This window comes from Puma concolor, chromosome D3 (assembly GCF_028749965.1).
Source record: "Puma concolor isolate L17-30 chromosome D3, mPumCon1.1.hap2, whole genome shotgun sequence".
Lineage (NCBI taxonomy): Eukaryota > Metazoa > Chordata > Mammalia > Carnivora > Felidae > Puma > Puma concolor.
The window spans coordinates 72,750,782-72,777,571 of NC_141678.1; the positions used below are offsets into that span (position 1 = coordinate 72,750,782).

General features: G+C 38.6%; 1 protein-coding gene and 1 non-coding gene across 5 annotated transcripts in view; both read left to right on the top strand.

The window, feature by feature from the left end:
- DCC (DCC netrin 1 receptor) overlaps positions 1–26,790 on the top strand; it is a 1,162,490-nt gene that overhangs the window by 813,448 nt on the left and 322,252 nt on the right. For all 4 annotated transcript variants that reach the window (XM_086683010.1, XM_086683011.1, XM_086683012.1 and 1 more), the window contains exons 8-9: positions 6,646–6,802; positions 25,379–25,533. In XM_086683010.1, coding sequence (XP_086539136.1) covers positions 6,646–6,802; positions 25,379–25,533 — 312 coding nt within the window. The remainder of the gene's footprint in view (positions 1–6,645; positions 6,803–25,378; positions 25,534–26,790) is intronic.
- LOC112868498 (small nucleolar RNA U13) lies at positions 4,235–4,338 on the top strand. The gene has a single exon (XR_003224315.2). It is a non-coding gene; the product is annotated as a small nucleolar RNA U13 (small nucleolar RNA).

The window sequence follows — 26,790 nt, forward strand, 5'->3', positions numbered from 1 at the left end:
GACCAGTTTACCAGATAGTATTTTCTTCTCATTTTGTCTTTTGAAAAGACTTCAAACTCTGAGAGATGTAGTTATCTCTGTTGATATAATACCACCTTACAGGTTTTTTTTTTCATCATATATCTTTGTGTGGCCATAGGTGATTCTTCTTACCATGCAACACTGGCCTGTCAATTCTCTTTGATATATGGCTTTGGGATAAAAATCACACTTCCTATAACAGATCCCCAGGTTCTTTTCTAGATGTACAAGTTAACTCAAATTAACTTTTTAGGCATCCGATCTGCTTCTTAATGAAAACATTATTTCTCTTAGGCATTACTCCTGTACAAGCACATCTTCTACATTGTTTGGCACATAGTTGGATTTTAGGAACGTGTTCACCTCTCATTTGGTACAAAATGAAATAGTCTCTTTGTAAATCTACATTCCCTTGGAAGCTTCCTCTGAGTTCAGTTTTTTAATCTACTTTGTAATTTATTAGCAGAGTAATCATGATTAGTATGACCAGCTTGTAATAATAGCTCACTTCCTTCCCAGTACATAATCTCAAATACCTATTTTTGAGGGTTCTGAAAGGGAATTTTCTGATAAGTCTCAACATTATAATTTCACAATTTTGCAATGCCTTTCATTTAGCTAACACTGAAAGAATGTATTGGATGCCTAGGATGTCACTAAACGTATGGTGCTAGATTTAGGGATTAGAGTGATGAACAGTTTAGACTTGGTTTCTCCTCTTACAGAGAATATAATTTGGTATAGGATACCAAAAAAAAAAAAAAAATGACTAGGCCATTGCAGTTCAGAGTAGGAAGTGCCTATAGGGGACTTCACCCAAGCCTGTGAGAGTCTAGATTTAGAGGCTCCTAAGCCAAGGTGGGAATCAGTGAGGTGATACCTGAGCAGAAATCTGAAGGAGAAGCCCAGGCCAGAGCAGGAGACAAGTTGGAGGGAAGTATTCTAGCTCAGGCTGTGGCACAGAAAAGTAGGAGAGGTGAAAGCATGAGGTCTTCATGAAACTAATTAAGGTCAGTGACCCCAGAGACCTTCCACTGTATCCTTCTCAGGTTTACCCCTGCCCAAGACAACTGAGAACATAGAGCTTGAGATGAGAGGAGCAATATGAGAGGTGAGAGTAGATAGGTCCTTACAGTGAAGCTGGGCCAGGGAGAATTACCCATTACTGAGCTGGCTTTCCTCCCTGGAATTGGAAGATGGATTAAAACAGCCCTTCATGCAGTGCCTTACACATAGTAATCCCTCCATGAATATTGAATGGATTAATGATTGGACACATAAATTGATCTTAGCAAAGAAAATCCATACATGCATGATCCAATTCCATGGCACTACTGCTATGATAGTTTGTAAAATAAGAGGTCTGCAAAATAATATGTTTCTGGGAACAGAATAGAAATGGCTTAGTGAGAAAGTGTTCTGATTTATAAACAACCACCTTACTGAAAATTTAGCATGGAATTTGTTTAAAAATAAGAGATTATCTTGCCTGGGTGGCTCAGTCAGTTAAGTGTCTGACTTCAGCCCAGGTCATGATCTCACAGTTCGTGAGTTCAAGCCCTACTTCAGGCTCTGTGCTGACATCTTAGAGCCTGGAGCCTGCTTCAGATTCTGTGTCTCCCTCTCTCTCTCTCTGCCCCTTCCCTGCTTCTCTCTCTCTCTCTCTCTCTCTCTCTCTCTCTCTCTCTCAAAAATAAATAAATATTGAAAAAAATAAGAGACTATCTCAAACTTAGTAATTGTCTTACATGTATCCACCTTATGTCTTAAAATTAGTTCCCTATTCTCTTAGGGAGAAATCCACAGTTTAAAAATAAATAATTCTTCATTTCAAGCATAGCAGTAGGAGCTTGATAGACATTCAATAAATGTTGATTATTCAATTTTAGATACTAACCCAATAAATTATTTTATGTAAAGATTAAGATTTAATGAAATGTTATAGAGATCATTAACTTCTATCTCATATTAACTTAAAATAAAAAGTGGCTTCAAATCACTATTTTTTTAAATTCACATTTCTTAGTTTTACTAAAGTTCTGAATACACTAGCTCAAAAGCCATGATTCTTTGAATTTTGAAAATAACATGAAACTTTAGAAAAAAAGTTAGTCTTTGTAATTTCACATATACAGCTGACCTTATTTTTGGTAGGTTTGTGAAATTACTTTGTGAACTACAAAAACTTTAAACCAAAACTTAAATTTTATCTACTTCTCTATTTGGACAATTAAAATCTAGAGTTTGGAGTCAAGGGAGCAATGATAAGAAAAGAATTCAAAAGGAAAAGAGATAGAGTTTGCCCTGAGGACAATTAAATGTTCCTGTCATTTCATTAATGTTATCTATTTATATTTTACTTAAATCTTCAAGCTAATAAGGAGATGCAGTGGGAAAAAAATCGAGTTGATCTGGCAGCCACATTTATAGGATTTCAGTTAACAGTATGGGGAATGATAAGGAAATAAGCCTATCGGTGTTTGATGCTTAACACAAATTAAATATTTTTGTGTTTTTGTGATACATCTTATCTTTCATGTGCCTCATAGCGAGTGGAGGTCAGATAGTTAATAAGCTCAGAGGAAAACTAATGTCTGTAAATATATAGTAAAATCCTGAGAGGAAAAAAAAACCTCTTTGATATCTAGATGGAACATGGCTTTATAGAAAAATTAAGCCAATGATATAATTGTTACCAAGGCTATGGCAATACCATCATAAAATAGTAGTAGTAGTCGTTAGTAGTAATACTAGTAGTAGAAATAGTAATTAGTAATTTAGAAACCAAAGTTTTAAAACTATTCTTTTGATTTACATTATTTTCAGAAATCACTTCCTTTTCCTGGATTGTACTATGATAATTTTTTAAAAGGAGATTCTTACAAAAACAAACAAAAAAAATAATAAGACTATGTTATAGGGTGGCAAATGCACCTCTTCTTCTCCATGACAACAGATAAAGAAGCCGTAACCATGGCAACAGTAATGGGCCAGGGAGATTAGGTCCAGACTGGAGATTAGGCCTCCAAGAGCAAAGAAAAAAAGTCCTGATTGGTTCCTTATTGAGACCTTATGTGAAGATGAGTGACTGTTGAGAGAAAGCCTGGAGGATTAGTACGAACAAAATTAATTCCCTGTATAAAGAAAGAAGCCATCTCTTTGTTAAAAAATGTGTCCGTTCCTTTTCAGACGAGGACTGTTTAAACTGAGGTAAAAGAGTCCGCGATTCATTCTATTCTGAGCTTTATCTGTGTCATCTGCATCTAGACTAGCTCTGTGAGAAGGCACTCCTGGAGGCCTGAGGAGAACAGCATCTGTGTGCAGGCTCTCATTGCTCTGCCTCTAGGCAGCCCCTGAATGGGTGGGGAAGTCAACTCATTTCGGATGTGATACCATCTCTACGTGAGGTGCTTTTGAGGAAAAAGGAACTGAAAATTTGTCCCCTTTTCTCTTCCAAGTCATTTGTCTAACTTCTTGAGAGTTCTCAAAAGGTTTTTGCAAGTCACCATTGATCACATTTGCTTTTTAGAAAATCTTTTGTAAAAAAAAAAAAATCGCGTAAGGATCCCATTTACTTTAAACTGGTAAGATGTATAGGTATTACATTTGGAGAAAATGAGCTATGATTTCACAAGGATGCATGGGTTACTTAAGGTTTTTTTAAATGATAAATTTATAGACCTGAGAATGTTTGGTCAGATGGTATGAATATTTTTCACTTTAAAGGATTTTGCCAAGTGAACTGCTAAAAAGACTGTACTCTTACAAACTTCAACTGACAGTGTAAGAGAGTGTCACATCCTGGCCAACTGTAGATACTAACATTCTTTAAAGTCTTGCTACTGTGACAGATTTTTTTAAATGCACTTTATCCTGACAGACTTTTTTAGATTTTATTTTAATGCACATTTCTTTTACTGTCAGGTTGAACCCTACTTTAAAATAAGTTTCTGTATTATTTTATTGATCTTTGGACATTCCTGTTATATAATAGATATTAACTATCATCTGTTAGATATTTTGCAAATACTTTGGATCAGTCTTTCCAGAGGAAACGACACTAAACTAAGTGACAGGGGATAGCAGGAGTTAGGTGGACGAGGTGGGTCTGGTAGAGTGGGAGCTACTGTGTGGAGGCTTTGGGGAATCACCCGTGTATCCTCATGGAGAGAGCCTGCTTAGTGCAAGCAGCAAAAAGCCAGGGAGCCTTCAGATCCTCTTGTCGTTCATAGGTGTGATGACTGGGTGTTCACGTTGTCATGTGACATGTGCTTCCCTCAAACTTTGTTATGACCTTGGCACATTACCCAAATGAGGTGTGGTGGGGGGGGGGGGAGCCAGGGAACCTCCATGTGAACTGCATGAGGAATGCCTTCATCTATTGTTCACTACTGTCCCCTCTGGGCCTAGAAGGGCTGGCATTGGATAAGCACTCTGTGAATACTTTTTGGATGAGTAGAGCTAACGGATGCTGCTTTCTGTGGAAACCTTGCAAGCCTTTCCCCAAAATGGTATTTTTCTGGCAATAGGAACACGCTAAGCTATTGTGCAGGAAAGCTAATGCCCTTGGAATCGCCCTCAATCAGTGGTGGGAGAGTGGTAGATAAATATCTCAGCTTGTTTGCCTCAGAACAGATAACTTTGAGGCCTATGCCACACTGGCCCCCAGAGTCCCTAGTGGAGTTGCTGTTCAGTTTCCTAGTATGCTGACTGCCAGATAATTCACTTTTTCTAGCCTTCACTCCCTGCTGTCTCACTTCCCAGCTTTCCGGTGGTTCCTTGGATCAGCTTCCAAATAAACGATTTGTTTTAAATCCTTTTCTTAGGACCTCTTTGTGGAGGAAGCCAAACTAAGAAAAGTGATAAACAGGAGCCAGGCCAGTAGGCTGATTTTGAAGTTTGGAGATTCCCTGAGGTAAAGAGTAGACACGGAGGATAAATTAGTAGTAGATGGATATGACCAGATGTGTCTTTTTACAAGCTTATTCAGGAGGCTGTCCAGAGAATACATTTGAGAGACATGAGAGCAAGGAGAGCAGAGATGCTTGAAGACAGCTGTGGCAGTTCTGACAAGACAAAACGACGGTGGGGCTCTAAGTGTGTAAGTGGAGCTAACACAGAGTAGATTTACCTGATGTCCAACAGGGGGAATCCTAGAAGGAATGAGTGAGAGAGAGTCAAGGGTGGGGATACCTGTTAGGTTTCTGGGCTGTACAGTTGAGAGAACGGTGTAGACACAACTGAGTTGAGTGGCCCAGTGGGGAGAAGCAGGCTGAGTGGGCAGTGAAGGTGGTGGGGAGGATAAATTCACTTCAGTGTGCTAGTTTGAGATGTCCGTGTTGTGGGGAAGTGTAGGTTTTTATCAGGAAGCTTCATATCACCCACATTTTTGAGACAGATGCTACATGTCCAGGCATCAATTTTCTCCCTCCCCTTACTACTCTGCCACAAAAGATTGACTAACTTGCTACCAGTCTACCATTTGTTTCAAATACTATGTTGACCAAAAAAGTAAGGGGGACTGTCACCTATAAAGAAGTGCTAAGTATCTACGGGGCCAGGAATAACTTTGAAAGCTTTCTGCAGCTCTTGAAAACTTCTTCTTCTATGTAACTGGTATGCATTGTCAATTGATAATATTTCTGGAACCACTGGGAATGAAGATAGGCTCCCTCACCCCAGTAGATTTTCCAGCTAATAGGAGTGTAGTGCACAGCAGGAATAGTGATTCAGGAATAGTGATTCAGCCAGCCCTTGGAGAAAGTGAATGCAAGGATGGAGACCAGCTTTGAAAAGAACTGAAGAAAGCAGCCCACACAATCCAGTTTGAAGATTAAATGTAGGCAAATGTGTCATTGTGTTTTAGGGATAGACATCACCTGTCAGGGTTAAACACGTTTCCTCCCCTTGGAGACTTGGAAAAATAAGAGAATGAATTATGAACTCATACACATACAAACACACATCTGATAGAAAATTTCTTTACAGATTTTAAATGCCCCAAATATTTAAAAAATGAATTCTCCAATTGTGGATGATTTATTCCTGTGAATAACAATTTGCCAAATTTTGCTATGCATGCAGTGGTACCCTACAAGCATTGGACAATTGTATGTCTTTATGTCTGGTAGAATTTTTTTTCCTGTAATTTCCTTTCTAGCAGGTATTCTATAAGAACTCTTTCTACTTTTTGTTAGCTTCCATGACTTTGATTTGCTATTCCTTCAAACTGTATCTAAAACAGGGTGAACAGGCTCTGAGTGGAATGAGGTTTTTGTAATAACTGCTTGGTTACCTGAGGCATTTGTCTATGGCTATGTTCCTCTGCATCATGCCTGAACAGAATACTTGCTAATGGTCCTGGATCCCATGAGTAATGGAAACTGGACAAATATTCAGTAGAATCATATATGTTATTAATTACCCACCCTTTCATAAGCTCCAAGAAATTCTAATAGAGCTTTGATTCCATTTACTGTTTGTTTGCTTTCCTTGGTTTTCTTCCTTCCTTTATAATCTATGAATGGATCATTCTATGTTTGCTAATGGGTCTGCTCTGCCTTCCTGCATATCTCTCACCCATGGCACCAACATCTCTGACCACCTCCTCTCCTTCCTTCCTAGCTATCCCAAGCTCCAGTGTCCTCCCTTCTGCTCCCAGAGATGTGGTCCCCGTGTTGGTTTCCAGTCGGTTTGTCCGCCTCAGCTGGCGCCCACCTGCAGAAGCAAAAGGGAACATTCAAACCTTCACGGTCTTTTTCTCCAGAGAAGGTGACAACAGGTAGGTCATACCAGTATCAATCTGCCACCTCTTTAGATGCATACTGTGACATAAAGGCACCTGCAGGGGATCTTGAGAAGGGACTTTGGATACCATGTGGTATCTCAGCTCTGCCCATCACTCATTAGTAAGTGGAGATGATCTATCTCCATTGCGTGTGTGTGTGTGTGTGTGTGTGTGTGTGTGTGTGTTCTAATGGAATTGTTTATAGAATCAAATGAAATCATTTATCAGAAACTTCCTTGAAAAAAGACAAGCAAATGAATTTGTGATAATTAGGTTTTTTATGTCCTTGGTTTTCAAAGTAATAAACAGAGAACAGAATTTGGCTGTATATTGATAGAACAGGGTATGAGAGAACCACAGTGGCCAGGTTGTAATCCAAATTCTGTTACTGACATCACGTGATCTCAAGAAAATCACATAACTTCTTTGAGCCTGACTTTACTGTGTAATAAAGAGTAAATAATAATACTTTAGCTTACAAAGTTTTTGTTAGGATTATACATATGTAATGTCATACAAGATTGTCTAGTATTTGGTAGAAATGTTGTTCCTCTTTTCACTTGTCACTTGTAGGCAAATGTGATCTGTATATGTCTAGTTTTAAGATTACCATTCTCGATTTTTCTCAACATTTTCTCCTTGAAATGTTTCATGATTTTAAGATTTTGAAGTTTTATTTGTAAGCCTAATGTAGATATTGGATAAATTCCAATCACTTCTATAGGAATAAGCTGTGCAATATCTCTTTATATTTCTTTAAATTATTAAACTTACTTAGTTTGTATTCCATGTTTGATTATTCTAATATCTGCAGTCCTTGTGAGTCTAATTCAGCTATTTGTTTCTGCTTACTCTTCCTCATAGTAGCTTGTTTCTTTTCATGTATAGGTGATTCTTGATTGTTAACTCTAATCCTTAGAAATTTTTCTGAGGGAATTTTTGAGAGCAAGTATTAAAGAACAATCTTATGGGAGGATGTGCTTTACCAAAATGAAAGCATGATAAACCAGAATATTGTTAAAGTTTACTTGCTCCATATGGGTCTCATGCTGATATTTTATTGCTTATGAGAAAGTCCATTAAATAGGATAACATTTGTTTTTCTGCTATTTTTAACACATCAACTCACATGAGTAAATGCAGACTTGTGATAAGGAATTCTCAGATTTTTTTGTGGTTGTTCTGTTTCAACTAAGCTAAGGCTGAGATTGTACATTTGCCAGTTCTCTCAGGAGGCTAATTTCCTTTTCTACTTCACCCTCTGAGATTTGCTCTTTCAGGATCTTTGCTGTATGTGAGGCTCTCTAATCAAACCATATACCCTACTTTATCTGCAAGCTTCATTTCCTATTCTCTTCTCCTATTGGTTACTAAAACTCCTAGCTCTAGACTTCTATTGATAGGCACATACCATCAGGCAAATACCAGCTCCATAAGTCTGCTTACTCACTATGATAATTCTCTTATTTTGCTGCCTGTATATTATGGATAAAAAAAAAAACCACTTTTTTAAATAAAAAAAAGACTTTGAATAATTTACCCAACATTTTAAGTGTGCCATAACAGAAAGGTTTTTCACATAATACTTAGTTTGCCATACTGTTTTAAATGGCACTTTGTAATATTTACTTGAATGCCTATATAATTGGTATCATTATTATATATTATTAACTATTGACATTTGAGCAAGTGCATTTGAATATAAGCATGTTCGGTCTTTGGGGAATTTTATTTAAGATTAAAGCATAAAGCAACTCCATAAACATTTAACTTAGAAGGAATCAGACACCAGAAACTAATATTACATTGTATTTCTAACTGAGATTGAAATAAAACCTTTTTAAAAAAAGGAATCAGAAAAGCAAGGAAGCTTGTGGAATAGACCTTTCCATTATATTCTTTGGGCATTTTTTACTTTCTCTCTACTTCACCAACTATTGGGTTTTCTGGATTGCCAATTAAAGGCAATCGAAGAGATCAGCATGTTAAAACTCAATTTGTTTCAGAGAAACATTGTGTTGCCAAATCCCAAGATTCTGTACAGAAGAGCATCTATTGACAAATGCACTCTGCAGATCTGCTGTGCCTCTCACATAAGTGTGGAACATCATCATTATGTCCTTAAACAGATGAGGATTTGGGTAGGGCAACTAGGGTCTATATAAATGTCTATCTGTTGATTTAGCTAAGTCCTGAGTTCCAAGTCTTCCCTTCCACATTAAACTTCCTCTTATATATAACCAGTCTAAACTGGACACTAAACAGGAGACAGGGGTTTCTGGAATGTGGCAGCTTCTTTCATCCTTGAATGAGAACTACGTTCACTGTCTGTAAAGTTTACCAGCCAACGGAATTGTAACCTGTATGATACTTCTACATAGATGGAATATTTTGGGGGTGATGGCAGCATGGGGGAACTAGAGAGGGAGAGTGAAAAAGAAAGGAACAGAGAGAAGTAGAATGAAAGACAGGAAGAAATGACAAGTGCCCTAGAGGAATCCTCTTGTTCACAGGGCTGAGCTCACAGTAATCCTGGCTTTCACCATATTCACTCATTCATTCATTCATTTTTAAAAAATTTTTTAAATTAATTTTTGAGAGAGAGAGAGAGTGCAAGCAGGTGAGGGACAGAGAGACGGAGACACAGAATCCAAAGCAGGCTCCAGGTTCTGAGCTAGCAGCACAGAGTCCAACGCAGGGCTCAAACCCACAAACTGAGATCATGACCTGAGCCGAAGTTGGACGTTCAACCGACTGACCCACCCAGGTGCCCCACCATTCATTCTTCTGTAGAGGAATAAACTAGAGGGGAGAAGCCAGGATTTAAGTGTGAGGCTTAGTCTAGTCTCTCAAATGTGTGAGTGCTTTAAACTCAAGATTCAAAAGGGACAATATAGCTTGGTTTAGCCAGAGTGGTATTTAGTATAGCATGATAATCAGAAAGAACAGTACAACTTCTCTCATGCTGTGTCTCAAAATGCTCTCTTTTCTAGTCCACAGCAATAAAGTATATCATGTTAAAGTTTCTATTTTCTCTTATAATTTGACCTGACTTTAAAATGAAAGAAATATATGTACTACACATATAGCCTATGTTTCCTAAGATTACTTATTACCACAAAGAAGTAGGCATTTGTTTTAGTCTTATCATCCAGCTCTTTAACTCTGTGGCTTTATGATGAGTCTTTGGATCTCAGTGTGCACAGCTGCCCAAAACCACAGGTAATAATTCTTGCCCAGTTGTCTATATGTTGCCACATGGATTTCCTGGAGTCACCTTAAGTTTACCCTTCCCCAAACTATACTCATTGTCTCCTCCTTAAGTATATTTTCCTCTCTTTTATTCGTTTATGTTAGTACCTTCCGTCCTGTTGGCTAAGCAAAAAACCCATGCCATATTTTACTCCTCCCGGCCTCTCAACTCTGCCATTAGTCATCCTGTGTTGTCACGTCTACCTTGGGCACATCTCAGCCATGCCCCCTGTATTATCTCCATCACCACTGATCTGATCTCTGACAATAGCTTCTTGCCTTCTAATCCATCCTCCTCATTGTCTCTGGTTATTTGTCTGAAATACAGTTTGGATCACTTCCTCTACTATGAAAAAAATGTGAATGTTCTTAAATTTAAATATTACAAAATTTCTAGATAAAGACATGCACATAGTAATTTACCAAGTCCTTTGAATGGAAGTCTATATCCAATCTATATATAGGTAGAGTGTAGTTCCTATAACCTATAATGGTTATAAATATGTCGCTTAAATCTATGGATACCTGGGTGGGTCAGTCAGTTAAGTGTCCAATTTCAGCTCAGGTCATGATCTCGCAGCTCATGGGTTCGAGCCCCACATCAAGCTCTGTGCTGACAGCTTGGAGCCTGGAAACTGCTTCAGGTTCTGTGTCTCCCTCTTTTTCTGTCCCTACCCTGTTCGTATGCTCTCTCTCTCTCTCAAAAATAAATAAACATTTATATATATCACTTAAGTCTAAATGGCTAGATTTAAAAATGGTACTATTGTTTACCAGATGTGTGACTTTTGAACATTTAATTATGTTAAAGACAGGAATAACATCTCTCTGCTATGCTGGCCAAAAGGAAGATGAATTATACCTCTCAGAATTTCTATGAGAATTAATTGAAGAAATTTAAGCAAAGCATCCAGGGAAGTCACTGTACCTAGGCTGAATAGGGGGACCCAGAATAGTGTGAGCTCAGAGAAAATACGGAAAAGAGGCCAAAAATTAAGCTCAAACGGTGGTAATAATAATAATGATAGCAACAACAACAATAATAAATTGCTATTTTGTATGAACCATTTCATAGCTGCTCACTGTTTCCTACTTATAGACCATTTAGTTATTTCCCTTTCTATTGAAATATTTCTTATCTTTCAAGCCCATGGATCAGTCCTCCATACCCCTTGGCTAGTCATGGCCCCTGTTAACACCAATCCCTGCAACCTCTTCATGATCTCAAGTTCACACATCTTTCTCTGATCTTACTCTCTAGACTCTTATTTTCCTGTCTTCCATTTAGGACTCTGGTTACAACACACCTTTGATTACACAGGGAACTACAATTTGTTGATTCTGCAGTGTTTTCTTGGTCCCTCATCCTTTATGTTTCCCTTCACTTATTAAACAGCTAAAACCCCTGCCTTATTATTATAAACACTGATACACCCCAAACTTTTGCTTGCTGTTTTTTAATTTCATATTAATTTCTTGGCAAAAGCCAACTCAAGTAAATGTTATTTTCTACCTACTCTCTACTTGTCTCTTGTAGCTGAATGTAACTAGAAGAAAATGTATAATTATGCTGACTAGTTTTTAAATTCAAAACTACTCATATTAAGTTGCCCCTTAATGCTGCTAGAGATTATATAGAGATTATATATCAGGCAGTCTTTCTCACAACATGCTCCTACTTGTATTTCACACCTTTTCTTTTCGTCTCAAATCTCCAACATTTTTACTCTTTCCCTTACTCTTAGTTGACCTTGCTTCTAATTTCCTAGAAATAGTAGCAATCAGAAGGAGAGTTGTACAAGCTTCCATGTCTGAGTTACATACCCAAGCTTGTCTTTAAGCATATAATTTATCTCCTCAAATTTCTATTAAAAAAAATGGCCATGCTCTGGATTCCATCCTTTCTTAAAACAAAACCACAAAGCTTAAGCTATTCTTCCTCTCCCACCATTATCAGTTTGTCCCTCTCTGGTGGATCATGTCCATCATCATACATGCATGCAGTTGTATTTTCCATCTCAACAAATTTTCCCTCAATTCTATTTTTCCCTCCTCTACCACTCTGTTCTTTATTCCCTCTAATAGCAACATTCCTTGATTTGTCTAACATCATTCCACTACCTTCTTTCATATTCCAATCATGGTTCTGTCCTTAGCATTTCACTGCAACTGCTCTTTTCTAGATTCACCAATGACCTCCATGTTGCTAAACTCAATAGTTAATTCCCAGTTCTGACATTACTTGGTCAGTAAGCAAATTTTGTCATATTTGATCACTACCCCTTTAGTGACATTTATTTCCCCCTTGGGTTCTATTACACACACTTTCCTGGTTCTACTCTAATCTAAGTAATCTAAGATTTACCTCAAATCTCCCTGACCTGTGAATATTGGATTACTCCAGATCCTAGGCTTTGAAGATCTCTTTTTTCCCCATTTGTGACTTTATATTTTGTCAGTATGCCGATATCTTCCAAATTTGTATCTTTGGTGTTAAAATTTTACCTGTAGTCCTGAATCATACATCCAGATTCCTTCTTTTGATTTCTCTTGATTTCTTATGAGCATCTACAACTTATCAACAAAACCAAATACCTGGTTTCCTTCAACCCCCCTCCAAAGACTTTATTATTTCAGAGATTTCTCCATCTCAGTGAAATCTACGTATTTCTCATAACTCAAGCAAAGAACCTTGGAGTAATTGTTAATTCTTTTCTTTTTCTTATATTCTATAACCAAAAACAACCTCAAGTCTTTGCAGCACTGTCAAAATACATCCTGGATCCATGAAACAATATAATACTTGGTATTTGCTACAAAATAATAATAATGACTGGCTATGATTTTCAGTTTTGAGCTGAGTTATGGGATAAAAGTGGTTCATCATATTATTCTGTCTAGTTTTGTGTTACTTAAAATTTTTCATAGTAAAAAATTAAAGTCAAACAAATAAATAAAAATAAAATATATACTGAATCTTGCCACTTCTTTCCCTCTTTTATTACCATCAAGCCTCATCTAAACTATTGCAATAACCTTTCAAAGCTGTTCTCACCACAACAGTTGGAGTAAATCTTTTAAAACATACCTTAGATCCTGTTATCTTTATGCTTCAAAACCCTCCAGTAACTCTCTATCTCATTCATAGAATAAGCAGAAATCCTTCTTGATCTGGGCCATTGTCACCTTCCTGGTCTCATCACTTATTCTTGCTATTTACCTTTTTGTTCACTTCTCTCCAGTCTCATTGACTTCCTTGTAGTTCCTAAATATACCAAGAATCCTCCTCCCTCAAGATTTTGTTCAGCTTGCCTAGAATGCTCCTCCCTTTGACATCCATGTGGATCATCTGTAACTTCCACTTAGTCTTTGGTGAAGTGGCACCTTCTCCTGGATGCCTTACCTGACCCCTATCATTCCCTATGCCCTTTTTAATTCATATATATTTTCTTAATCCACAGCTTTATCACCTCCTACTTATTTTTTCATTTCTTAACTCCAGAATATAAGCTTCCTGTGGGCAGGGATGTTCTTACCTCCTTTATTCACTGAGCTATTCTTAGTACCTAGGTCAATGTGTAACCCATAATAAACACTCACAAAATATTTGTTGAATTGAAACCCTAACTGAAATGTCAGCTACTATGTGAAACTCTCCACAGTTCTCAGGCTCAGAAGTCATTAATTTCTCCTTAATCCTCCCCTCATACTTTGATTACTATTATATTATTCCTACCTTTTGTCCAGTTTTGTGTTTGAGTACCTGCCTGTTCCCCCTCTGATGACTAAAACTAGGTCTTATTTATAATTCCATCCCCAGTGTCTAGTATCATGACTTTTGTAGACACTTACTGATTGGGACTAATACAATAAAGGTGGCAGAGAGACAGATGTGGTTCTTAATAGATAGTTTTTTAACAAGTAAAACAAATTTTTTTTTTAATTTTTTTTTCAACGTTTTTATTTATTTTTGGGACAGAGAGAGACAGAGCATGAATGGGGGAAGGGCAGAGAGAGAGGGAGACACAGAATCAGAAACAGGCTCCAGGCTCTGAGCCATCAGCCCAGAGCCCGACGCGGGGCTCGAACTCACGGACCGCGAGATCGTGACCTGGCTGAATTCGGACGCTTAACCGACTGCGCCACCCAGTCGCCCCCAAATTATTATTTTTTTATTTATTTTTGATATGGAGACAGAGTGTGAGCTGGGGAAGGGCAGAGAGAGAGGGAGACACAGTATCTGAAGCAGGCTCCAGGCTCCGAGCTGTCAGCACAGAGCCCAACGTGGGGCTCGAACTCACGAACCATGAGATCATAACCTGAGCCGAAGTCAGACGCTTAACCGACTGAGCCACCCAGGCGCCCCTAAAACAAGTTATTTTACTGAGGAAGATGAATAAGCTGATGCAGTTCAATAAAAGCCTTTTTTTTTAATTGAGAGAAAATAGAAGTGGATTTTGAAATTTGATTCCAATATCACTGTTCATTTTCTCGCTCTCAACTAGAGTGAATATATGCCATATGTCTCTGAATGGTTAGCCGTGGTGCTTATCTGCTCATATAGGTTTATTTAGCTCCTTAACACAATAGCTTTTTAAAAGGTGGTGGATTTAACATTTGCCTCAGACTAGCAATGAGTTTGTCAGGCAAATTACTCTAGCTCAGATTATCATTAATCTGTCTGACTGGTTAATGGTGTCAATAACGCAAGTACCATAGTTAACATTTTTTTTTTTTTTATTCAGCCCCTTGGGTGCTTTCATTTCATAAGTGAGAGAGCAGCATAAATTCCAGAACCTGAAAGCCAGGATTCACAGAGATTCAACTGCTTCACAGATATCCAGCTATCCCCTCCTTGTACCTAAAAATTGTTAGAATTGAAAGTGATTGTTGAAATCATAGTACAACTTCTTGCTACTTAGACATTTAGAAACTGATAGAGGAGGGGTAAGTCACATGCCTAAGGCCACAAAGTAAGCATCCATGATGAGAGCGAGCATTATTGAGTATTCAATAATACTTACTGTGGCAGATGCCAGGCTAAGCATCTTACATAAATTAATTTATTTCATCCTCACAACAAAACATTATCCACATGAGTCTTAAAGAAGACCACTTACATTTCTGGTATACAGATAGTAAGTTGTAGAACCAGGATGTAATGCGACCTGATTCCAAAACAGGTGTTCTGTGAATCATTACACCAACTTGCTCCTAACATAGTTGCTGGATTAACCTGGAAGAGAATCTGGCTTTCTTGATATTTTCAGAATTATGACAAGAATTTACCCTATAGGCTTCTTCCCAATCGTTTTATGACTTAATGGCTAAGTCATTTATTTACCAGTTATAAATGCAGTAGCAAACTTTTTATGCATGTATAGAACATTATACTTCCCATTCACTAATCTAAAATTACTTATGGAGTGTGACAACAGTGTAGCCAAAAGGTTAAAGTAATGTGGCTGTGGAATTCAACTGCATGGATTTTAGTCCTGGCTCAGACTTTTACTGGCATTGTGGCCCTGGGATAATTACTGGTGCTTTAGATTGCTCACATGGGATAATAATAGTAACTGACATGTAAGGTTATGACGACTTTAAAAACTGCTAGTACCTAAAACATTTGCTTATTGCCTGGTGTCCAAAAGCACTCAATTCTTGTTAGCCAGTTCTCCGTGCAAATTATTGCGTGCGTTAGAAATAAAAATCAGTGTGGGGTGCCTGGGTGACTCCATTGGTTAAGCCTCTGACTTTGGCTCAGGTCATGATCTCACTGTCCGTGGGTTAGAGCCCTGCATTGGGCTCTGTGCTGACAGCTCAGAGCCTGGAGCCTGCTTCAGATTCTATGTCTCCATCTATCTCTGTCCCTCCCCTGCTCGCTCTCTCTCTCTCTCTCTCCCTGAAAAATAAATAAACATTGAAAAAAAGAAATAAAATCAATGAAATATAAGTGTTCCCCAATTTATATTTAAAGGGGACCTTATCGCTTTACACACGTTTGCCCATTTGATCCTCAGATAAGGCAGGTATGATAATTTCCATTTTATAGATCTCCATGCCTTGCTCTGTTCAGAAAATCTAAAAAACATTGCCTAAGAAGCCACACAACTAGTAAATATTAGAAGAAAGATTTAAATGCAAGGTTTCTAGTCCAGCGATCTTGTTACTGTACCATACAAAATAAAAGATATTTCCTAAAAGAGGCACATGGGAAGCACTGCGGGAGTTCAGATGAGAGAATTAAAACATTTTCATGAGCATCATTCAATTTAATCCTCACAATGACCCTGTGAGGTAGGCAGATAAGGGACCAGGGACCGGCATCTTCGTTTTGCAAATGAAGTAGGGAAGACTCCAAGATAGCCCCTGACTTGCTCAAGGTCACACACCCATTCTGTGGCAGAACAAAGGCTGGACTGGGTCTTCCAACTTGCAGACCTGTATGGTTTACATTGCTTTATGCTGCCTCAGAAAACCTCTGCTCACCGCTCAGGATTAGAGGCCACCTTTTCATGATTGACACAGAGGATTCATTTTAGAATTCATCGCGCATTACATTCTCACCATGGCGTTTATGTATTCTTTTCCTGCTCCCCAATGCTGACGACTGTGCAGCTGATGAAACTGCTTATGAAGGGAGGGTGCTGTGAAGGAAAGACGGCAAGACTCAGATTCCAAAGCTCCATGTTCTGGTCCTGGCCTAAAGGCTGGCGAAGTTAGTCCCCCTTTCACTCTGCTTCTCTGTAAAATGTAAAACCCTGCCCTTTCTACGTCAAAATGTTCTGAGATCATTGAATAAGAGAATGGTGATTTAATTCCTCCAATGGACTTAGGGTATACTGAAAAATAAAACATGCTCTGTATAAATGCCATATACAAATGAATGACCCTTTATTCACTTGTGAGTTGCCTGTGTGTCCAGCTCCGTGTTGGGAAGAATAGAGAAGCCAACAGTCTTTTTGGAGGCAGGTTAGCAACGTTGAGAGGATTGTTCCATTGAAGCATATATAACTGCACACTGAATTAAGAGCCTGAAGGAAAGGAATGTGCTTTATGAGAGATGGAAAGCACATGGTGTCTATGCCATGGTCAGATCTGTATTTTGAAAAGATGCCTATTGCTGAAGAGTGGAAGTTAGACCAATGTGGTCAGCCAAGTGGATGTCAGAAAGCCACTGAGGCTATAGCTGAAGTCCAGGCAATAAATGATGGTGGATCAAACTGAGGCTGGATCACTAGAGATGAAGCAATAGAAACATGTCATTCTAGAGATATGTAGGAAGTGAAATTGATAGGAGCAGGTGACAGATTGACATTCATGGTGAGACAACAGATGTGTTCAAGGACAGTTCCTAGTTTTCTGGCTTATTTAAATGGAAGGATGGGAGGGTAACTCGCTGACATTAGGATGCCGGAAAAGACCCAGATTTGAAAATGCGGATGATAAATTCAGCTTCAGACGTGTTGGTTTTTACGTACATTCAAGTGGTTATGTCAAGTAGAGCCTTCAGAAGAAGGAAACTGGCTGGAGCTCAGAGAAGAAGTTTGGGCCAGAAACATGTATCTGTGTCAGGAATTTGTCAGCATATGGATGAAGACTGAAGCTAGAAAAGGAGAAATGGGTCATCCCTCCACCCCAAAGAGAAATAAAACCAAGAAGAGGTCTCAGAACTGAGTCATATTTATTAAGGGGCAGAGGCTGAAACTAAACAAAATAAACAACTTGAAACAAAAAGCTTTTTTTCCATGAAAAGATAGTTGTTTTTTTTTTATGTTTTGTTGCAGCAGCTATTTGTTATGTAACTAGTGTCTTGGGCACGTAGTAAACACTGAAACAGAGATATATTAAAGTAAACTTTCCACAAGTCTGTTCCTTGCACTATGCTGTTTAAAAATTCAACCAGAAACAGAATTCTTAGCCAAAGTTTAGTCAAAACTCCCTCTGACCCAATAGATGATCTCCATTTTCCATTATGCTTTATCTGGTGGTAAGTCATCTCTGAAACTGCTTTTCCTTCAAGATACAACTTGATTCCAAACTCTCTGGTTCTGGAATCATAAGGAGTATAGCATTGGGTAACTGCTGCTGCTATTGCTCTGAGCCCTATTCTAGTCAACACCATATTTCAGTTTTGAAATCTTCTCATCATTGTACCATTCTTGTCCTCACTAAAGAAATGAACGTGAAAATGGAATGGATAAAAAGGGGTTGCTAAAAATCTTTCCATTAGAAATAGCATAGTTCCTTCCCTATAAATCACCATTAGTGTAACTCATCCCCTTGAAGCAACTAATTAGGTGTCTGATACCTCAAGACAGCATTGTTTGCTCACCTCACACCTGTAACTAAATGTTAATACCCTGGTGCACTTGGGCGAGACAATATATGTTTACTTAATATGTACACTAAGGACATGTTATAAATGATCCAGTAAGAAACAGTGTTATGCTTAAATTGCACTTACTTCTGAAATGTAAATGCGGAAGTGCTGAATGCAATGAAAACACACACACACACACACACACACACACACACACACACACACACACAATTTTTTATTCCCAACAAAGAATATTAGATTAGAAAGTCCCCTTTGAGTAGATCCCGCCCTGTTTTCAAATAATGAAAACAAGAACTAGGAAGGTGAGGTGGCATGCCAAAGGCCACACAACTAAGTTGAGGTGGAAAAATGGAATTGAATCCAGCTCTCTAAACATTCTGGAGATCACACTGTGTGGGGATGTTATGCAGTTATTCTATTAATTTTTTACAATTATTTATGCATTCATTTAAAAATTTGTGAGCCGCAGCAGCATAGCTAGTTTTTAGTGGGTATATATGCTGAGTGCCAACAAAATGTGAATGGAATGTGGCTTCTCTGCTTCTGGAATCAGAGGACATGATGGTAGGAAATGTCCAGCAAGTGATTTCCTTTGAATTGGATTTGAAGAATGAACAAGCTTTTACCAAAGTGAGAAGGAACTATGAGTCAGGAGAATATAACTCCAGAATAAATGAAACTAAACTAAACTAAACTAAACTAAACTAAACTAAACTAAAAACTAATGAAAGGCAGAATGGCAATAGCCGGGGAAGCAGAGATGGCTATGGTGTTGTAGAGCCTGGTCACTCATTGTAGGTAAGTGTGAAAAGGTTTGGGCCACATCTTGAAGGTCTTTGGATCTTGCCACAAGGAGTTGAGATGTATTAGCCATAAAATGGCAGCCAGCACAATGTTTGGGGCATGGAGTTGAGAGATTACATTTGTTAGAAGAGTATCTCTTATCAATGGAAAGAAGGAATGGGGAAAACTAATGACAAAAAAAAAAAAAAAAAAAAAAGGAAAAGCTATTACACTGTAATACATTGTAAGTACAAACCAGAGAAGGAATTGGCTTCAGGCTCAGGAGAATACAGCCTAACCAGAGTTATGTCTTTAAAAAAATTTTTTTAATGTTTATTATTTATTTTTGAGAGAGACAGAGCACAAGCGGGAGAGGCACGGAAAGAGAGGGAGACAGAGAATCCGAAGCAGGGTCTGGGCTCTGAACTGTCAGTACAGAGCTCAATGTGGGGCTCAATCTTATGAACTGTGACATCATGACCGGAGGCAAAGTCAGATGCTTAGCTGTCTGAGCCAGCCAGGTGCCCCCAGAGTTAGGTCTTAATGCAATTTGTGCAAATACCATCTTGGACTTCATGGCTCACAATGTGTCAGCACCCAAGACTTAGCCATCTGATTTCTGAAAAGCAGCAGCATTGTCGTTATTAGGTCAAAGTGTGTGCTTTTAGAACATCGCAGTTATTTCCTAAGAAACCTCCACCAGGTAACCCAAAGCACCTAAAAGTAGAATTTACAGGAAAGAAATGTCTCCTATTTGTGAACTCTTCTTGGCCTCCATATAAAAGAGGAGGGCAAGTTGCCTATAGTTGTTTCAGCCAGCATGAGGAGACAGACTTTTTATATTTATATTTGGTGTGATTTTTCACTGAATGAATTTATAGTGAATGAATTCTAGAAGGCACAAGTGACTTGTTCCCTTTACTTCAGCCAACTGATCTTGAACCTGCCTGAGCTCCGCACTGCCAACTCAGAGTCAGGTGGAACGGAAGTGAAGGAATGAAACTTTGTCAATAATACAGCTGATGCCACAGCCATGAATCTGAGCTCTGTGGATTTGAAGGGCAGTTACGTCTTTAGAGTCATAGGAGAGAACTTCACCAAGAGACAGCTGGTCTGAGCCCCTGCTACTTTCCCGAAGATAGTTGGTACAGTGACAGGCATAACACCCCAAACACAATAGTTGGGTAAACTCCTAACATCTATTATTCTTTGTTCTTCAATACCTAGTTGGTTTATTTGCCCATTCACAGAGGAATGTGGACCAGAGTGTTCAGAGAGAAAATTGTAATTGCCAACTGGTCCAACGTGGAGACTCTGGAGAGTGTAACTACTTCAGGTGGCTCGCATCGGCTTATTGTGAGACCAGAGACCAGTAATAAATGGCCCTTCCAAACTCAACAGTTTTACTTACTTGTTGGGAATGATTTGTGGTATTTTATTTTTCAACTATTAAAGCATGAAAGGAACGATCAAAAGTGCCTGAAAGTCTTTGGGGCTTACAACTGAACCAATCTGTGAGGGACAACAGGCAGGAAATACCAGGTTCCCAGAATACATTTGTCTGCCTTCAGCAGTTTGAAGTCCCTCCACTAGGGCCCAAGGAACCACCAGAGCAGCCTGGCGACACAGGCCAGACACCAGCAGTGTGGACGTCACATTTCACAAGGCTCTGTTGTGAATTCAGGGAACACCAATTCCTTCTCAGTGTGCTGTCCGTGAAGCCTACACCTTTTAAAGATAATACTATTTTTTTTAATGTTTGCTTCTTTTTGAGAGAGAGAGACAGACAGAGTGTGAGTGGGGGAGGGGCAGAGAGAGAGGGAGACACAGAATCCGAAGCAGGCTCCGGGCTCTGAGCTGTCAACACAGAGCTCAATGCCGGGCTCAAACTCATGAACCGTGAGATCGTGACCTGAGCCACAGTCGGACACTTAACCGACTAGGCCACCCAGGCGCCCCCATAATACTATTTTCATTATCAGAATTTGTTCAGTACCCCTAGTTATGACCACCTTTAAAATTTAACTTATCTCAGAAAACAAAATTAACTTTACAGTAAATATTTTAAAAGTGTTTTTTTGTTTTTTTTGTTTTTTTTGTTTTTTTGAGGGAGGTGGTGGGGTGGGGGCGGGGGGAGCAAGCCCATACAGTTCAGTGAAACCCATTTATGTATTTTTTTCTTCTGCATTGTACCTCTTATTAATTTCTCTCCTCAGATTCTAGTTCTGAATACTTTGTGGAAAAGTCCTCTTCTTGGACTCCAGAGTCCTTATTTCCTATGAGATTATGGTGGCATTTTGTTATAATAATAAAAATAACAGCAGTTACTACCATGGATGTGAGACTTCATGTTGACGACCAGGCACATGCCTACTGCTTTATGTGGTTCCAGCATCTCATTCAATTCTCTAGAAACCCTATGAGGTAAACATTTTTACGGCACCAATTAGCACTTGAGGACTCAGGCTCAGCTAAACTGAGAGAGCCGAAAGAACAACCCCAGACTTAAGAATGATGAAGCCACTCCAGTCTAAAAAATATTTTCATTGTGACCTCACTTTGATTACATGAATAGATTTCTGAAAAGTGGCACATAAATTGAAGTGTTTCGATTAAATCATTATTAAACCATTAAGCGTGTACATTGAATGGGTGCCTGGGTGGCTCAGTCGGTTAAGCATCTGACTTCAATTCAGCTCAGGTCACGATTTCACACTTTGTGGGTTCGAGCCCCACATCAAGCTCTGTGCTGACAGCTCAGAGCCTGCAGCCTGCTTCGGATTCTGTGTCTCCCTCTCTCTCTAGCCCTCCCACTCATGCTCTGTCTCTCTCTCAAAAATGAATAAACATTAAAAAAGTTTGAAAAAGAATGTACATTGAAGAAACTGGTGGTCAACCCAGGGCAGTGCTGGCATGTGGTTAGAGTAGGGGGGTAGAGTTGTGTTGAAGTTATTTGTGGAGAAAGCACCCTTTATTTGCTTAAATTGTATTTTTCTCCAGATTGCTACCATAGAAATATTTTCTAAAGATGTTTTATTCACACTTTGTATAATATTGAGTATACTTAACGAGTATACTTTTCTTCATGACTGTTATTAATTTGGGATACTTTTTCAAGGCTGATACAGATTATGGGAGCCTAAAACTCTTCTCTTCATAATAAAAACCAGAATCCACTTTTATATGTGAGTGATGATCTTTGACATTCTTACGTGCCCAGATTTTCTTACCTCTTTTTCCTTTGAAGAATATCTGTTCAAGAGATTATGCCAGCATGTCCCGGAACACAGATCTTTCCGCTGAATTCTTTAGTAGTATCAGAATAAAGTTGATTATGAAAGCCATTTTTCCTTATAGATACCCAAGAAGTTTGGTATGCAAATCTGACATTCATGACAACTATGTTACTTGGATTCTAGGAAACATATCACAGCAGTTGACAGATTCATCTCACAGTGGTTTCTGAATGCCTAGCATCCCTTCTCCTTTATGGCCTTATATCTTCTACCCAAAGGGCCCATGATCCAAATAAGCCCCTCATTTCCCCACAGTTGTTAAATGATATCAATACTGGTTTAAAGGATGAATCCCCAGCTTTCATTTTTAACTCTGCTATCTACTAACTGTAAGGCCTTTGGAAATAAAAAAAAAAAACAAAACACTATTTTTCCAAATTACACTTTTGCATCTGTATAATGATAAAATCATACTATCTATATAAAAGAGCTGCATGAGGCAATGTATCTAAAAGTTCTGCTAAAGAAAACTAAATAAGATGCAAAAATCCATATATCCACAAGGCATATGTTCTGATTGTAAGGGTTTTCTTTTATAAAGCAACTTGTTGGCCTACATAATCTTAGGTGGGTAGAAGAGAGTAGTGTGATACATGGTATGTAGGAGCATTATCTGATGTCTTAGCCTTACCTACTTTCCATTACTATTGAAATCCACCCAGCTCCCTCCCCTCCTATAAGTCACACTTCAGCCTTGCAGCAACTTAACACAGCACTCCTAAAGGAATACCTAAACCTTAGGCTATATGTAGATTCATACAGGGTGTTTGTTTTTTATTGTGGTAAATATACATAATATAATATTTATAGGTTTAACCATTTTTAAGTATGGAGTTCTGTGGCATTAAGTACATTCATAATGTATTAGCATTATCACCACCCTCTATCTCCAGAGCTTTTTCATCTTCCTCAACTGAAACTCTCTACCCATTAAATAACTTCCTCTTCCTCTCTCCCCCTACACCCTGGTAACCACTCTGGGTACATATTTTAATTATTAGCAGTAATGGATAAAATAACACTACCTGCTATAATGAACAAGCCCTAATATTTATAATGGTTCAAAACTGTTTGACTCTATAAAGTAGAAAAAGGATGTTCCTGATTGACAAGCAGTTCTCCCAGCTCTTCTCCAGAATTCTTGCAAATCTGGACTGCTCCATCATCCCTATATGGCTCCCAAGGTTCCCATGCTTGACTACCCCAGGCCCACAGGTGAAGGAAGAGAACACAGAGGTGACCACGTGTGCAGTTTTTCTAGGCCAGACCTAGAATCAGCACATGTTGTGTAACCTCAAACTCACTGGGTATGCTCGGTCACGTGACCTTGTCTCGCTCCCACAGGGGCTGGGAAATACAGGCAAGCACATGAAGAAGAAATGAGTTTGAGGATGAACCAGCCAGTCTCTGCTATATCAGTCAAATTAAGATTGTATAGATGCTCAAGAATCACCATTAATTCCCTTAGAACTTTGTGGGGTTTTTTTCTCTTTGGAGACCTAATTTGCCCTGACAGACATTTTAAATATTTCCCCAAACATAATAAAACCCCATGGCAAAATTAAAACGCACATATAATTCCATTGAAATGCAAGAGACAGTATCTAGAAATAGAAGCCTTAAGTATCAGTTGAGTAGGGACACCTGGGTGGGATGCTCAGTAGGTTGAGCATCAGACTCTTGGTTTTGGCTCAGGTCATGATCCCAGGGCTGTGGAATCAAGCCCTGCATTGGGCTCTGCACTGAGCATGGAGCCTGCTTAGGATTCTCTCCCTCTGCCCTTCTCCCCTACTTATGCACGTTCTCTCTCTCACTCTGTCTTTAAAAAAAAAAAAAAGGAGGAGGAGGAAACTGTTGTCTAGTTTAGGAGTTACTTCTTCACCTGTCAGTAAATTATAAGAGACCAACGAGGATACAAATGGTCTACAATAATGTGTGTTCTTAAAGAATACTTTAGTAGTTATTGTTTCTTATATGTTAGCATCTATATTCACAGGGCTTGTAAATTATAAGGAGGAGGAGGAGAAGGAGAAGGAGGAAACTGTTGTCTAGTTTAGAAGGAGTTCCTTCTTCACCTGTCAGTACATTATAAGAGACCACTGAGGATACAAATGGTCTACAATAATGTGTGTTCTTAAAGAATACTTTAGTAGTTATTGTTTCTTATATGTTAGCATCTATATTCATAGGGCTTGTCCTCTCTTAATATGTACTACACCTTGCACCATGATCAGATTAATTCATTTGTCTGGAATCACTGAGGCAGTTTTTGATTGGGAAATGAATTGGACACACATAGATGTGGCTTGATGAACAAGGCAAGTAGACACGTTGCAATTTCTCCTCACGTAGAAAGGAATCTACCCTCCTTCACTAATTGCACTTAACGTAACCACAGGAACTCAAGCTCCATGCACATCAACACTTAGCATCTGCCTTTTCCTTTCATACAATGAGAGAAAATGCATAAATGCATTTGTTGGCAATACTGACAAAGACCGATTTGTGGAATAATTGAAACCTTGATTTCTGTCATTAGCCGGATGTTTACAAAATGCATCTTCCTGTCTACATTCCAGATGTTTCTTCTTATTTTAATAGCTCTTTGTCATGAGTTGTGAATTCTAAATTGTAAAATGTCAAGGGAAAAGACTTTAGTTTGCAAGTTTCATGGGAATGGCATAAACTTGAACTCCCCCAGAACCCTGTAATATTTATTTGTAGGCCCTTCCAATCTATTTCCCATAGTAAGCCAGAGGCCTTGATTTACAGCAGAGTCAACACTAAATGAGAAAGCAGACTTCGGTCCACCTCACTGCTTTGGCACATTAAGTAAATGTTTGGCTAAAAGTACTCATGTTAAAATAATCTTTCCCTGAAACTTTTATTTCCCAGGGAACGAGCATTGAATACATCCCAGCCTGGGTCCCTTCAGCTTACTGTGGGAAACCTGAAGCCAGAAGCCATGTATACCTTCCGAGTTGTGGCCTACAATGAGTGGGGACCAGGAGAGAGTTCTCAACCCATCAAAGTGGCCACTCAGCCAGAGTGTGAGTATGAAAATAGAAGGGCACATTTAGAAACTATTTCTTCTTGCTGGCAATATCCTTGAATCCTGTCATAGAAATTTCTTAAGGTAACAAGATGGAAGGAATATTTCTGAAGCAATGCATTAAACTCAAGGATTTTTAAAGGTAAGATAACTTTTTAACAAAATGGCCTCCCCGTTTAGGCCATAACGGCAAATTGACAACTGTTAAGGCCTAATCCATCCACGCAATCTACATGTTCACTTCCTAAGTAAGTAACTGACTAACTCTGCCAGCCAGGCCTTTATCATCCACATTGGGTATCGGTCTTCTCCACTGATTTTTTATGGGGTTTTCCGAGTTTGTCTATCAAGAATGTAACATCAAAGGTGAAAGAACAACCATATAGGACTTCCAAATACAGGGACTTATCAAATAACTTAAACATGCACTGAATGCCCTTAAGGAGATTCCAAAAGCAAGCCACAGCTCAAGAAATAAAAAGAGATAATCACTATTGGGCAATCTCATGATCCTCTAACTAAAATCACTATATTAAACCACATCTTCACAAAGTAAAACAGTTGAATGTTCTTTGACCATGTCATAATTCACGGATTTCTACTTTTAAAATGGAATAGCTCCAAAGCTATACAGTTGAAAGATGTCAATCTTATAAAATTTTGTGGTTTTTTTTCTATTAAACTTCTAATGGTATTTGGAAAGATTGATTACTGATGAGCAGTTTGCCAGCTTTATCTTGTTAAAATTTTTAAAAATTATAATCGAAAGTCTAAATGAAATGAATGGCTACTTGTAACAAACTACATTATTTAGACACCTAGTTGTATCTACTCCTTTTTCTTTTCATTCATGATACTATTCTGTTTGGGTTCCTGTTCATTTTATTTTTTAAAAAAAACTATGTTTCATTTTAGAATCATCTCACATGCTTTTGGAAGATGGTGAAGTAGAAATTAGAAATCTTTTAATTGATAAATATGAGGAAATAATCTTTGCATGTCAATTTTTGGGTGTTTTAAATTAGCATGTTGGGGGCGCCTGGGTGGCGCAGTCGGTTAAGCGTCCGACTTCAGCCAGGTCACGATCTCACGGTCCGTGAGTTCGAGCCCCGCGTCGGGCTCTGGGCTGATGGCTCGGAGCCTGGAGCCTGTTTCCGATTCTGTGTCTCCCTCTCTCTCTGCCCCTCCTCCGTTCATGCTCTGTTTCTCTCTGTCCCCCCAAAATAAATAAACGTTGAAAAAAAAATTAAAAAAA